The 16,191-nt window shown below is 35.7% G+C and overlaps 1 protein-coding gene across 1 annotated transcript in view; it reads right to left on the minus strand.

Annotated features, from left to right (window-relative positions):
- Window positions 1-2,412: 2,412 nt before the first annotated feature.
- The window catches only part of ush1c (Usher syndrome 1C), a 35,243-nt gene continuing 21,464 nt past the window's right edge, over window positions 2,413-16,191 (minus strand). Inside the window, exons 15-20 of the mRNA XM_038305577.1 lie at window positions 7,398-7,439; window positions 6,216-6,269; window positions 6,036-6,135; window positions 5,454-5,563; window positions 5,244-5,299; window positions 2,413-2,835 (exon numbers count right to left, since the gene is read on the minus strand). Of these exons, the coding sequence (XP_038161505.1) occupies window positions 2,823-2,835; window positions 5,244-5,299; window positions 5,454-5,563; window positions 6,036-6,135; window positions 6,216-6,269; window positions 7,398-7,439 (375 nt within the window). The 3' untranslated portion in view covers window positions 2,413-2,822. The remainder of the gene's footprint in view (window positions 2,836-5,243; window positions 5,300-5,453; window positions 5,564-6,035; window positions 6,136-6,215; window positions 6,270-7,397; window positions 7,440-16,191) is intronic.

The raw sequence follows: 16,191 nt of genomic DNA on the forward strand, positions 1-16,191 counted from the left end.
AAGCGGTTATATAAGACTGAAGAGAGTCTGTTCAAAAACAAAAAAATGCATCAAACATGTACTGTTACTTATTGCATCCACTCTCCCCCTTTTTCTTTATTTGCCTCCGATGCATCAACCATAGTATATTTTGCTTAACCTTGTATCTTTATTGATATCAAGTTAGATCAAAATTTAAAATATTTGAGTTATGACCTGTCAACATTAAAAAATGACCAATATTGCCCCCTATAGACACATACATGTAAATATGGTTTACGTGGTTGAAATAAATCAATATGAGAATGGAAATAAGGAATTTACGTCACAAGATAGACGACAACATGTCAATTAAAAATGCTTTATTACTGCCTTTCTGTTATGCAAGTATTAGATTATCAACATTTAAGATCAGTTTATTTTGGTCTCGCCAAATTATCTCAAAAGCCCCTTAGCAACAGAAGCATTGCTGCTCCAAATGTCTGTACTTTATTATTCTCTGTCTTCCATACAGGAAAACCATTACAGACCAAACAAATAAATCAATAAAAAAGTATCTTGATGATCTCAAAGTTTTTGGAGGACAAAATTTTGAAACACAAAATTTGACACAAAATATATATATTTTAAAGAAACGGGATCATGCTGATGGTATGCATGATTTTACTGAGATGGTCTGGTGCAGGAGTCAAGGCATGGTTAATTTGATGGACAAATGAATCTACACTAAGAACAGTGCCTGTCCATCTATTTGTGAACCGGCTGATTATGATGTAGGCCAGGTCCGTAGGACAACATTAACTCAAATTCTCAATAACACGAACCAAAGAAAATGTTTGAATTATCCTAGTCAATACCTGTACCTAAATCAAATAAAGATGCTGTGTTATTAACTTGATTAGGCATGTGATGCACAAAAGCCCCATCATGGCTCAGCTAAACCAGCTGCAAAAGATTGAGCAAAAAATAATTCCCAACAATGTACAGGACGTGCTTTAAAACATTATTGTCTGATATTGTTTAGACAATAGCCTTTGTTATTGCCAACAGGGGCATGTGCAGATATTGGGTTCAGGTGACAATTACTTTTTCACACAAGATCAGTTTGGTTTGGTCAACTAAGGCTTTGCAAGGGCAGAGATGGGTGTAATACCCCAAAATCTGTACATAAGTAAAGTAGCACTACTTTATTTCATAGTTTCAATCAAATAAAAGGTAGCCTTTAAGTATGAGAGAAAAAGTATTTGGTAAGAAAGCTACCCAAGCTATGAGTAAGTGATCTCCTGACTACTAACTGATGTATAACAACTGATAAAAAAAAAAAAATCAGTTATAAAATGTTGAAAAAAAATCTGTAGTTTCCATTAGTTAGTTTGTAGAATATGTTAAATTAGAGTATACTCTTTACTGTATTATCACTCAACCTCCAAATGAGTATATTCGTATATTATTTCGTTAAAAAGTTTTTCATCAAGTGAATTACTCACAAAGGATGTAGTACAGACATTTTACACAAAAAAGACTAGTAATATTTTATCATGTGTTTACTCAAGCAAAAATAAAAACCTGTAAATCTACTCCTAAAAGTGTTTTTTCTTTTTTTTTTCTTTCAAAAGTTACTAAAGTAAACATAAATGAGTAAATGTAAATAGTTACTACCCACCTCTGCACTCGGATGATATTTATCAAATACTAGGATTTGTTTGATAAGACAAAATAAAAAACAAAGAAAGGAAATCTATAACGGGTAATACATGTTTTTTTCAGCACTTTATGTATCAGACAGTGATTTATAGAGTATTAAAAGTGCATGAACCATTTATGTTAATAAACAGTTGCATCTCAGAAATGTCCCCTTTGTAAAAAGTAGATTTGTTACCAGCAACTCAAATCACTAATTCTGTTCAATCTACATTCTGCAATGTATCAAGAAGTGGCTCATATATTGTTGTTCGTATTGTGAAAAAAAAAAGACTGATTCAGAAAACTGAGACTGTAGAGATCTACAGTCTTATGCTGCTGAGAAAAAGCTTTAAAGTTTGACTTTACAATGCTTATGCTACAGAATTTCTTGTTTGGTGTACATATGAGATTAGGTGGAGATGTCGGAGCTTAACCAGATGACCAGATATATGTTTTCTAAATGTTGGTACATTAAAACCTGGACTTAAAAGATTGTGTAATTTAATTTTCACTAATTGTAAAACAGATACTAATTTAGAACCAAGGGTTCTTCCCAAGGTTGTTGTAGATTTAGATATAAAAGTGGGTAATATAGAGAAAGTCCATAATTTGCAGACAAATACAGATACAAATAGATGCATTTTAAGTTAGAAAAGTTACATTAACTGCCCTTCATTAAGTACGTGTATGATTAACCTTTAAACTGTGTTTTAAATCAGAAAACAAAATCAGTATTCAAACAGAACCCAATTCTTCATCTGACAAGTCCTTTATTAGGCCAAGGAGAAGGAAATTCTGAATCCGGTATCGATTACAGTTTAATTAATCGAACTCATCCTTCATTCGTATACTGACAGATGTTAGCAGAACATCAGCATGCTCATCACTTTGTAAATGAGGTCAATTATTTCCAGTCTTTGCAGAAGGAAAGAGCTAAGCAGGAAAAAAAACGATTACTGATTGGACAATCCATTGACAAAACAAGACAGAGAAAATTACTATTGGAAGTACAACGTCAGTCTAAAAGACAACTGGATCAGCCTTGAAGGGCGACAAAGCAGCAAAAGCACAAATAGGCTCTCAATCTTCCCATTCAGATGTGGATGGAGGAGAAGCTTCCTCTTATTACATCGGGTTTTCATGGCAGGTGGATGACGACATCAGAAGAACGTCCTGCGGCAGAAAAGAATGAAACTAATAAAAACATTGAAACAATGAAAAAAAAAAATGAAGTTCTCTTGTTATCTAAATGAGAATAAAGATAAGCAGAAGATACATGTTTCTGTTATATTTCCCATCCAAGCCACTCCACAACAACACAACAAACAGCTACACAAAAAAGTGAGTGAGTTATAGAAGACAGTTACAGTAGACTCATGGTAGTCACTCATTTCAAAGTAGCTTAATGTGAAAACACATCCAGAGATGCACCAATTGTTCAGTTGGAAATCTAAAGGGCAGTTTTCAGCTTAACTGCTATGACCCTCAAAATAATCATTTCATCCCCAGAAACCCTGAATCACTCACATCTAAGTGGTTCTGTAGAGCCCATTCCACATGTGGAAGATTTAACTGTATAAAGAGTCAATTATACCTGTAATCTCTGTAAAGACTTCAAAAATCAAGTCACAAGAAGCCCAAAAGAGTAAAATAGGATGATAAAGGTAAAACTTCACATTAGCTCATTTTTACAGTTAAATTCAGAGCTCACTGAAAACTGAAAGCACTCATTGAGATACCAGCTGTTACTTAGGCAGCAAACAGACGGTAATATATTAAGGCCTTGATAACTTTACAGTGGATTGACAAAGTTTTCCTGAATACATTTATACAAGTTCCTGCTGCAATTTATTCGAAAGATTTACAACCTGTTAACAAAAATTCTTAACAGGTGATTTTTTTTATTTCAGTTTATTAAGGATAAGGAATATCTCATCTGACAGATAAATCATGAAAATTAAGCTTCTAGAGCTAAAGTCTCTTCAAAATATATGTATTTTTCTAAATCTAAACATATGTAAGTTTTTAATGGTGCTTAATAGAATTCCTGGAAAGGGTGTGAATGAGAAAAACAGGAGTTCTTAGTTCAAAACTAGAATATGCTCAGGAAACTGCAATTGGTGCATCTCTCATAACACTGCATGCAGGTGTTGTCTGACATCTATATGTCAACATCCTGGGTGCCTTAGTCATTTAGGGTTTTCAGTTATTTATTTGAGCCACATTGGAATTATTACACAGAATAGGACACCAATTAATTTCTGCAAAAACAGGTATTTGAAAATGTATTGATGTCTAGCATGGTAGTGGTCCCGTCATGCTGAGGGATTGTTACACTAGCTGTGGCACTGGTACATTGCACCAAATATATGACATATTAGGCCTAAAACATCAGCTTCAAATATTGAAAAGAATTTGGATCCAAAACGTCCATCAAGTCGGATTTGGAAAAGAATAAAAAAAATCCTAACATTAAGTATCTGAAAATGTCCCAAATCTGACACTGTTTTTTATAATATATAATTCCCAAGAGCTGAGGAAATAATCCAACCATTTCAAAATTAAATTTAGTTGTTTGTTTTTTCAATCCCAGCAGAAGTTTATTGATGGTTTGAGGTCATAGAAAATTATTCAAGTGACAGCTGTTGTTTATTCCAACATGTATGATAGTGATCTGGTGTAAACTTAAAAAAAGCTCAATATATTCAAACCTGCTTGTTTTTACAAATAAATTAACTTCTACATAATGTCCAAATTTCTGTCTCGTAAAACAGATGTTCAAATAAATCACCAAAAGTGGCAAATAAATATGATGAATAGATGCAATCTTCAACCAAAGCAGTAAGTCCTCATAAAAGAAATCTGACCTAAAGGAGGGTATACATTTCAGAACATGTAACAGTCCCGTGAAACAACATCAATCAGAACAACTGCTGAAGGCGGGCACGAGCCTGGGGTTGACCTGAGAACACGGCGCTGATGCCGTGTGTTTATTTATGGCTGACTGAGGCTGCATTGAGCTCATACATGCATGCATGGATTGGTCATTTATCATTTTAATGTCTTTAGAAGGCAGGGGTGTCACTTAAATACTCTTTTTGATTTTTCTTTTCTTTTTTACACGGAACAAACCGAGCTGAAAAAAGAAGACCTGACAGGGTGCAGGGTGTTATTTATTTAAATTGTCAGAGAGACTGTCACATGTCCTCAATAGCAGAAACAAATGAGCCCCAAACAAAACCAACCGCAACATCAAACCTCCCCTCTAACGTGCAGCGAAGAAGATGAGGGCTGAAGGCTAAGTTGATTACCAGAACAAGGTGAGGTAGGAGGAGAGATGAGGTGAGGCTAGTGCTGAAGCTGATAACCATGTCTGTAAAGTGTTGCACTGCCTTCAAACACCTTTCTCTTCACAGTGGGACTGACTGATGCTGAATTAGGGCTGCATACACATGCACACACAGAAACACGAGCCACCGTCTGTCAACTACCGAACCCCCTCTCAATATTTCACAACATCCAAAGTGCTTCTACATAAAACGTGGCAAAAAATTTTGAATGTATGAGAGAAGAAAGCTTACACTTCATCTTCATAATCCTTTGGCGGGGACACAGCAATCACAACATCGATCCAGTCCTGGGGGGTTGAAATGATTTTAAATCTCTGCGTGACTAAATCAATAGAAAGTTTGAACTCCAGCTGAATGCACAAAACATGATCAATTAAAATGTACACCCTGTAATGTGCATATCATTAAAATCCAGAGCTAGTTTTCTCCTTCCACTCATACCCCTCCACTATTCCAAGCCCGAGCCAGAGAGTTTTGTCCCTCATCCAAAGTAGCATCGATCAGGATCTTCCCATTCACAGCCATAAGTTCATCTCCTGGAACAATCCCTCCTGTAAACAAACATATCAAGAAACAGCAGAGATGCAAAACTAATTAGCACTGAGGCTATAATATTACACATTACCATAGATTTATCAGAAATGCTTGTTTTGGTCACTATAGGAACCAATTGTTACAAAGAATAAATAAGATCTAAAACTTTGTGATTTTTTCCAGCGTAAATTCGAAACGCCAACATGAATTCAGCAGTATAATATACTAAGATGATATACTACCAAGTTGTGAAGTTTGTAATTTACAGTTGGGTAATATCAAGCACAAGAATAAATAGCAATTAAAATGTTTCTGAATTAAGTTTTAAAAAGGAACATATAGAAAGTATAAGTATGGTTTAGTAAGTATGGTTTCAGTAAATAAGTGCAAATATTTGCTTAAAACAGTGATTTTTAACCACTCCAAAAGATATTTTTATGCACAACATAAGAAGAAAATTTAAAACATGAAAAAAAGAACTAAACTGACCGTGCTTATCAGCTGCACCGCCGTCATAAACAGATGATATCACCAATTTTCCAAGAGGAGAGTCTGCTCCTCCCTCCAGAGCCAAGTCAAGTTGCCCTACCTGAAAAAAAATATGAAGAAATGATCAATCATCTTTCAGAAAATATGTTAGGCAGATTTCTTTTAGCTATCAAAAATTACCTTTTTGATTCTCAACAGTCTCACATCTCTGTCATTTATCTGGTCTGAGGAGAACTATAAATGAAGGATACAAAAGGAGGAAAAGTAATTTACAAAATATAGAAAGAAGAGAACAGATACTATAGATACTGGTCACTTTTAAATGAGCACTGCCGCTCTGAATTAACTACATATATAGTATATCTCTTTATTACAGTTCAGATTGTGTGGTGTTCTGTTGACAGATCATTAACAGTCAATAGTCTATCTGAATTACTTACCTACGATTTTATTAAAGTGGAGAAAAGGCAATCCCAGAGTTCATTTTAACCAAACAACTCAGATCTAATAAAATCATAGTCATTCATTTAAAAAAGCAGGTAAACAATTGGATACCAGCTTTATCATATAGTTAATTTGTTCTGAATAATGTGATGCAAACCTAAAAAGGATTATAAAGTAGAACTATCATGAAAAGCTACTGTACGCTGTTTTGCTATTTGCTTTGTTCTCTCCTAAATACACCATTGGTGGAAAACATTTGTCAGACTAGAAATTATACTAGTTATCTAAACAAGATAGGATATATGCTGGTCATAATTTCACAAAACAACCCTATTTAGTTCCTTTAAAGTGACTTGAAATGATCTGAAGTGAGTTGATGTCGCCTCTTTTTCTGCAAAGTCTAACCTAGTGCATGATGAGCCATTTTATTTGAACAGGTTACTGTAAAAAAAAATCATATAATACTGATTAAGAATTATGTTTTTTTTTTTTTACTTTCTCTCAAATAAGGCAGTAAAAATGATTTAAATTTTATTGGTATATAAGGTCAGACTATGCAGAACTAATAATATTAATCAAGGAATATCATTCATTTCTAGTCAGATTTGAATCATATATTATATCTGCCTTTGAAATTAGATGCTGCATTATGAGATAGTTAGACAGTAACATAAATACTAAAAATGCAATGAACTTATGTAGCTTTTATTAAGTTAGGGGAAAATTAGCATTAAGTCTGTATTCAGTGGCCGCTTAGTCTTTATGGTTTAAGTCTACCACTGGGAATACTGACAGAAAGCACACATGGCTTAAATATGCCACTATATATTACTTGATGGATGAGAAAACATTCTTATGTATGATTTCAGACAAACAAATAAGGATAATCTTTTTTACTGAAGCCCAAGTATACAATACCATGGAGTAAGGATCGAAGTCATCCACATATTTCTGAAATCCCTGGGGAAAAAAAACATGTAATCATTAATTAAACGTTCCCAATATTTAAAAAAAGTAGCAAATGAAGGGAACTTAGAGTGAGTTTGAGTCGTTGTTGTTATAAGAGGACAGATTTCCTTTGACAACCAGTTTAGAGTTAAATATACAACATAGCCTTTAACACTAATTCTCACAAGTTAAAATGCATTGGGCACATTTAAGCAACAAGAATGATTTCCAACATAATCACAGACTAAACAACAGAGTTATCCTCCTTAAGTCCACAGCAATTAAATAATACAATAGGAAGAAGGAAACAGAACCAAGGCCTCTGGGTGAGTAAATCACATTTATTCAGCCCAGTTTCCTATACAGAATAAAGAAACATTAGTCGAGCTATTGTCCACTTCCTGAACAATTGCTCTATAATATAAAAATAAACCCATATATGACATGTTTTTACTTCTCTTTTCAAACCTGACCAGTACTTCTTGACATCAATAACTATTACCTTATGCAGCATGGGAAAAATATATAAATCTAATCTAAATCTCATGGACCAAAAGCCATTCTGTCCCATCATAATGCAAAGAGCCCTGACAGGTGATGAGTAGGAGCCGAGATCAAATTGATGCTTTCAATTTGCATTTTTAGCGGTGAGGTCAGGCTGTAAAACCCCTCTTTACTCAATAAAACGAAATTAATCTCCACACTGACATCACAACAGAATAACATGTTTTCCCATATTAGACTGTATGTTCATCACATCTACTGTCTGCTTCCAATCAATAAAAGCACGGCCATGCATGAACCACCCCATCAAAAAGGCAGGAGTGCAAATGATGCAGAGAGAGGACAGGAAGAAAAAAAATATGGGAAAGCCATCACTGAGGATTACGTCAGGCAGCAGTGAACCTGACACCAGAGCATGGAGGCTATAATGTAAAACAAGAAAAAGTAGCACAGCACTCCAGGGCAAAACCAAAGGCAACCAGGTGAGTGCATTACTTGTTTGTTGTTTGATTTGAAGGATGAGTTGAAAGGCACCATCCGTTTCAGCATTTCTGGAGGCTGAAATACAGGATGGGTTCAGAGTCTTTAGTGAGACTGCAGAAATAAGATCAGAAAACTCATTATCCTGCTTGATGCTTTAAATAGTTTCCAAGCTCTCTGAACTTTAGGTCTCCAATAAAAATGTCTCGCTCTTAAGGTCTGATCTTTGATTACAGCACGTCAAATATAAGCACAGGAACAAGCACTTTCTTTTCCCAATCAAGAGCAAGAAAATTGTCCAAAACATTTTTATCAACACATGTGTAACTAAACTGCTGCAGCCCTGAGATGATGTTTGTATACAGTAATCTTTATTGTTTTGCGATAAATCAATATGTACATTTATCCCTTAGATTCAGCCTGATGTAACTTTATATGATAGGTTAAATAGTCACATTTAGGATCCTAAAATCTAAAATAAATGACCTTACAGGTTGATGTTTCTTGATAATATACCTCCTTAGATAACCTCAACAAGACAGTTGAGCTAGTTATAAATATTTTTTACCGAAAATACAATGAATTTTTATTTTCATTGAGATGTAAAGTTATTGGCATCACGGTAAAGAAATACTAAATTGATAAGGACATACTCCATTAAAGACGTCATGATGAATGCTCCCTAATTTTATCTTTTCTTAGCACTTAAATTCAAATTTTTAGTGTTTTCAGTAGAAGGTAGAACAGGGGAACCTTGTATGCAAAAATATAAAGTTACCCCAGTTCAGATGCAAAAACGGCTGCTGTGGATGTGAAACCTGGTGAAAGCTGTAGGTACGAGCTATTTATTGGTACTTCTGTTTCTGGCTTGAATAAACAGTATGTTATACTTTTATCAGTATAACACATTTTTAAAATATTCTTTTAGTAATTGGATGCATACAACAAAGGGAAATAAAAAGTTATTGATGGAGAACTAGTGTGAAAACAAACAGCTAAACCTACTTCTTTAACTAATTCAAAAGAAGAGAATCCCAGTGTGAATATAATGTCCTTTTCAGATTGAATGTTCAACCTCTGCAGCAAACTAAGCATATAACAACGAGGTAACCAGCATCTTTGGTGGACAAACAGGCCAGCAGCATTGTGGTTTCTCCCAATGTTTAATGCTGAGTGAGTTAGGCCATTTCATAGATTAATCCTTTTGTTAATGCAAGGCTACTATCATTTGAATCATTGCTGGCAAAGGGCTTGGTCTTTCTCTAACCATACAATCTCAGTTAAGCAGCATTACAAAAAAACAAATATTTACATTTAATATTTTTGGAAAAAGTATATATATATATATTTTTTTTTTTTTGTTAAAAAATAAATTATGGAATTCAGATTGTGCTAATGATTGTTATGCAGAGTTGGAGGAATAACTGTCTCCTGCACAGATCTGATAATGTGCTCCATCTATTTTTTTTCCTCTGGTGGTACTGCACCCTTGTCCAACAGGACAAGAAGCCGTCTCCTTCTGGACCATGAAGCTAAACACACTTTATCTTTTCTTGGTCGTGTTCTCTTCTCCCCTCAAACTTAGTCACTCAAATTTAGATTAGAACTTTTTAGATCAACTCAATGTGTAAGGATTCAGTGGATTCACTTCCAAATTAATAGGAGACAAAAAATCTGAATTTTTATACATTTCTTTAGTTTAAGATTTTGCTACAGCCAAGAAATATATTCTAAATCTTTATCAGCAGAGCCAATAAATGTGTAGATCACTGTATATTCCACAAAACTATGAATTCTATAGTAATATAAAAAGTTTACTGCTGTGGTGAACTATCAACATTAGGTCACAGTTTATCGATAAACTACAATTTTATTGCTTTTAAAACACAGAAATTCCAAATATTTGACAATAATTGCTGATAAATTTCTACTTAGAAAGATGTTTGGCTATAAAGGAATTGAATGATCAACAATTATAAGCTCTACGATCTTTGATCAGATCCATTAAAGATGGAGGCCTCCCACAATCTTTACAGTGAGCCTCTCTGTGCAATGGAGAAACAGAATTTTATAATTCTGAAGCTACAAGGGTGGAAAATGCTACAGACACATTTGCACAACCGTGACAGCAGCTACAATCAACAGACATCTGTTTATGTGTCATCATATCTCTCACAGCAGAGGTAGAAGCCTGTGGTGATGCTAATGGCTCTGGTGTTAAATGGAATCTTTAAGGTAAGGGAATAAAAAGTAAGGAATGGTTCTCTTTAGCAGGCTGTCCAAAATACTGAACACAATTTGATTTAATTAAGGATTCTTAGAAAAACGCAAGCATTGGTGGCCTGTTTTTATTAAAATAGCCGCTTGTCTGGAAATCTGGAGTGTGGAAGACCATCCCTGCATCCATCTTCTTGATGATCACGGAATAAGCTGGAAAACCTCCAAAACTCAAAAAGGAGGCGGAAACTGACAGCGGCTGCAGCTGATCGCACACTGTACCAGATGACCCTAATAATTTTCATACCAGGCCATCGGAGCGGACAGCAGGTCGGTGCGGATCAGGCCGGTTAGTCTGTGACTGTGGCAGCATTACAGGTTTGGACATGACTGGAGCCATCTGACGTCTTTGGTTAGGGGGACTGGGAGCCAGCTGCTATTGGACCACATATCCAAACAACACATTTACAAAGCTCAGCTCATTTCCAAACAAAGCAAACGTTGGCATGATTTTTCAAAAGAAGGGAGGCTTACCAGCTGACTGCTTGAAGTGGAAATGTGACTAACATGGGAGGTGTTTCTCATCACCTAGAATACAGTGAACCTTTATATGTCCAAAACATTCATTCAGATTTGAACACATTAAAGCTGAGACTAATTCCAATAGTAAAGCAGATATCAAAAGGGTACACACTTTTATTGAAATAGCTTTTTCCCATCTCTAAAGTGACAGGTTCTTCCCTATTTAGGGGAAACTGCACAGGTTGGTTAGGGGTAAAACCATAAAAAAATTTATTAATTAAAAGTGAAAACCTTGACACAATAGTTTGGACACCCTTAAAATAATACTTTAAAACCTGTTTAGGTTGAATCTGATTTGGTCTTTTAAATCTTTGCAACACTTAAAATCGTTTATACCGAATCTGAACAGTAAAAATAAGTTAAAACTATCCTGCTAATAATTTTCCGGACGTTTACATGTATGCATCATTTAGGTTAAAGCAGTACATTAAAGAGAGATTGCCAGCGATCAAATGATTGTACGAAGGTATCAGTCAGGAGAAGGGCACAAAAGAAAAATCTATTGTATTTCATATAAGCATTTTTTAGAGGGAAGTAAATGAGCCAGTACATGGAGAAATGTGGAACAATAGTGGTAATTAAACACAATTTCCAATAAATATATATAAGACAAAAAAGACACTGATCACAGATGCTGCCAAGAGGTCAACAGCAGCACTGAAAATGTTTAAGGAATTTTCAACAAGTACTGGTTGTCAGAAGGATTTCCTATGTTCTTAATGTATCTGGACACGAAGAAAGAAAACCCTTCACTAAGAAAAATATGATATGGTGCAAGGAATGCCAATTTGAACATGAAAATAAATAGAAAACATTGTTAACACAATAACCTTGTGTTACCAAAAGAAAACCATACATAGCTGACCTATGGTAGTGGCAGCATGATGATGGGGAGTATATTTTGCTTGGGGTTTGATTATTTTTCTTAAGATGGATAAAGTTATAAACAATCCCATAAACCTGCATTAGGAGAACTTTTCCAAGGCAAGGTAACCAAATTTTACGAAAATTAAAATGGGACATTTTGATAGACTCCTACCAAAGACTGAAAGCTATAAATGAATTCAAAAAGTGGACTTTTACCAAAGTATTAGTTAAAGGGTGTGACATTTATACGCCAAGCTTTTTACGCCTTCATTTTGTCCCCCCTAACAGATCTGTTTGATTTTCATGCTCAGAAAAATGAAAAACCTTCTTATAGGTCTATGTATGTACCATTTGATAGCCACTCTCTCTAATGGCAAACATAACAAATGCTGAAATGCACTAAAAATATTTGCACACAGGCCTTTTTTTTAAAGGCCTCTTTTCAGATTTTCACTGCAAACTGCACACCATGCAGCATCCCGCTCACTACTCACTACTTTATAGAAAATAGTGAGCATCATGCTCTCTAGTTTTGATAAAAATGCACAACCACCACTGCAGTTCACCCTGATACACCAAAATACAACATTCACACAGACATATGCTATGAAGAGGTCAACATCATTTTACTAAAATCCACAAATGGAAACCACAAAAAACACCCATTATTTATAAAAAATGAAAAAAGTAAACCCCACTCGCCCTACTTTCCTCATGAGAAACAAAGCAATCAAACCTTTGGACTTGAAGGGTGGGAAATTTCACTAGTGTTGGATGAATAAATCCCCCCTCTGGGGAGGTAGCCACCTGTTTCCCACTCGCTCCTGTGTTCAGGAGGACTGGGAGGATGCTGGAGGTGGTGCTGATGCTGACGGTAACCACGTTCTTCAGAGTGCTGTGGGGGAGGGGGGCGGAGGGGGAGGAGGAGGTGGTGGCGGGGGAGGTGGAGGTGGGGGATGTGGGTGTGGTGTTGGTTGAGGGGATGATGGGGGCCTCGATGTCTGTGATGGTGGAGGGTAGTTAGAGGAAGGCGGGCGACGTGGTTGTGCCTGAAGCCTGCGCCCCCTGTTGGTCAAAGTGGATGGAGACAGAGGAGGCTTCCTGGCACCCGGGGAAGAAGGAGCTCGGGGCTGGGGAGATACTTGGGGTATAGGAGGGGAGTAGTTGGGAATCGTAGGGTTTAGTTTGGGTGAAGGTGGGGGGCGAGGCAAGGGGGGTGGTGGTTGGTGTTTGGTGGGCTGAGTCGGGACTAGTTTTTTAAGAGGTCCCCTCAGGCTCTGATCCACGTCATCCAGATTTATGTCGTCCAAATCAGTGGTTGCCAGGTTTAAACCACCGGGGAAATGTTTCACCCTCGGCTCAGAGGCAGGAGAGTGTGGCTGGGAAAGCTTTAAGCCGCAAACACATAAAAAACATGTATGTAGGCAACAAAATACAACTGATCAGAACATTGGGGAAGGTCTCACTGAAGACTTGGTACCTCTGGGGATTCATTCTCCACACAAGAGATCTGCTCCAACCGAGTCTGACACAGGCGCTCCACCCAGTGCTGTACTTTCTCAGACTCCTCCAGGTCTTCCCTTTCTGTCTCTGAAACCTGGGGTTGAGTTACAACCAGCCCCCATCATAAACAACAGAAAACTCTTCACACAAATAGGCGTGTATGATATGAGCATCACATGCTGCAAAGTAAAACTGCAAGCCCTAAGAGAAATTTAAATAAACTACATATTTGGTTTGACTTTAAAACACTTGAAAATTACTGTTTGGAACAGAGAAGTAGTTCAATTGTTTGCTTGTATTTGTTTCAAATGGCTGAATTGCACCAAACAATGTCCTTCAATGTAAAAGAACAGCCTTTAAGATCTCATTGTAGCTTTGGGATCCAACACACTGTAAGGAGTAGTAGGTAAGTAGGGAAGAATAATATTAAGGTCTTTACATTCGAGCTCTGCTCTTTGCTCCACTTGACAAACCAGAAAAGCTTCCACAGCTTAGAACTAATCAAACTAACACTCATCTTATGACTAACGTATCACTTGTAACTAAGACACTAAGATACTTGAACTTTTCTACCTAAAGCAGATGCTGATCTCTGTTTGAATTAAGCACTTCACTATTATTTCAGATCAGAACAATAGCTTCAGATCGACAGTTGGCTGTAATCCCAGCCACTTTAATTCAATTCAGTTTACAAAAGGCATTATTGATCCAAAGGGAAATAAACAAAATGTATCAAATAACATCATATATATTAATAATCGGTCATTTATATAGAACTGAAACTCAAACTAATGTACGGCACCGGGCAGAATACATCTCCTCGTACCTCCTGTACCAGCCGATTGATCTTTAATTGCTTCTCTCGTTCATGCATCTCTTCTTTCTCTTTAGCAAGTTTCAGCTCAAACTCCATCTCCTTCTTGTTCTTCCTCTGCTCCTGCAGTGTGTCTGTATTGGACATTTTCTTTTTCTTCTTCTTCTTTTCTCCTTTCTGAGGGATCACCAGTTGGGAAGAGCAAAATGCAAAGAACACGCAAACTAGGATACCAATAATAGTCACTAACAAAATAAAAATTAAGAAAGCAATCCTAAAATTTCCAGCATTCAATCTATAGGTAAACTTCTTAGATCCACTTCACACAACACAAAGAGCTGACAGTACCTTACGCAGTGAAGGCAGCTTCCCCTCATATCGATAAAACCAGCCAAATGCTAAAGTTGGAGATGAACACAAGTAACTTGAAAAAAAAAATCAAACCACAACTTAACTTCACAACCAAGCAAACTACATCAATTCAATCATGGCTAATTTTGTGCTAACCTTCACACAACACAGCACTCAGAGAGACCAAATCTAGTTGGGAAGCAGCTAGACATTTTTAATAAAAGACACAAACAGGGTTTTAAATAATGCTAATGCAGCATTAAAGATAAGAGATGGAATAATTAGTTTGCAGAAAAGCATGGAAATAAGTTTATGGATTGAATTCAGCAGATACTACTCTTTTCAACCAGTGAAGGTAAAACACATGAACACCAAAATGTTCTGTTTATAACATTCCTCACACTCACACCTCTTTGGGGTGACACACATTTTACCATTCAACATACCTAAAGTAATTGGTTCCAGAATTATTTAGTCATATTTACTTGATGTAACACAATATGTATTTTATGTATGATGCAAAGGAACCTTGAGTTCATTTGAAAGACCATCCTTGTAAGGCGGCCTGAAGAATTTTAGTTTACTTAGCAATGCACTGCAAAAACGTAATAAATAAATCATTTGAGTAGGTAAATAAAATGATTTGTGAATGGAATGAGTATTTTTACTCTTAAAATTGGATAATTAGATAATATGCACTTGAAATAAGACAATGCAAGTGTGTTTTTCTATTGGCAAATTGTCTCACTTACCTCCTCAATTCAAGAACAAATGCACTTATTTTAAGAAAAAATGACTTACATAGATTTCAGTTTTTTGCAGTGTGCTTACGAAAACTGGTCCTTGCTAAGATTACTTCCTTTAATTGCATTTGACCGATTTTCCAGAGAACGAGCAAGCATAGCAGATAATTCTACATCTAAAAGTGACAGTGGAGGTTGTTGTTGCCAAAGTCTACAAAGATGAAATCATAAGTTGAGGCAAAGGTCCATGATCAGACAGCTCTGTCTTTGTAGTGGTTTTTTTGATCATGTGACTTGTATGCATGTCTGTTAACAAAAATACAAGACTTCATAAAACCAATTCATTTGTCTTTGGGATATTTAAATGTTATGAGTTAGCTGAACATAACTTAATTCCATGCAGGTAAAAATATAGATCAACAGAATTTGATTCTGTTAAGTTGAACCAACCAAACATATTCACATTTGATGAATGTATTCATTTCCTTTTAAGTATATAAAAAAAAAAACTTTTTGCTCTAACTTACTGTTAACCAAGGTTTAATATCTGTATCAAATATACTTCGTGAAAGAATATAAATTATCTTTATAAAATAAAGTATACTCATGCTCAAGTAAATACGTTATACTTTTAAAGTATAATAATAAAATAGTATAATATAATATAATTAATAATAAACGTATTTACTTGAGCTATAACGAT

This window comes from Cyprinodon tularosa, unplaced genomic scaffold, assembly GCF_016077235.1.
Source record: "Cyprinodon tularosa strain WSP-4 unplaced genomic scaffold, ASM1607723v1 ctg56, whole genome shotgun sequence".
In the NCBI taxonomy this organism is placed as follows: Eukaryota; Metazoa; Chordata; class Actinopteri; order Cyprinodontiformes; family Cyprinodontidae; genus Cyprinodon; species Cyprinodon tularosa.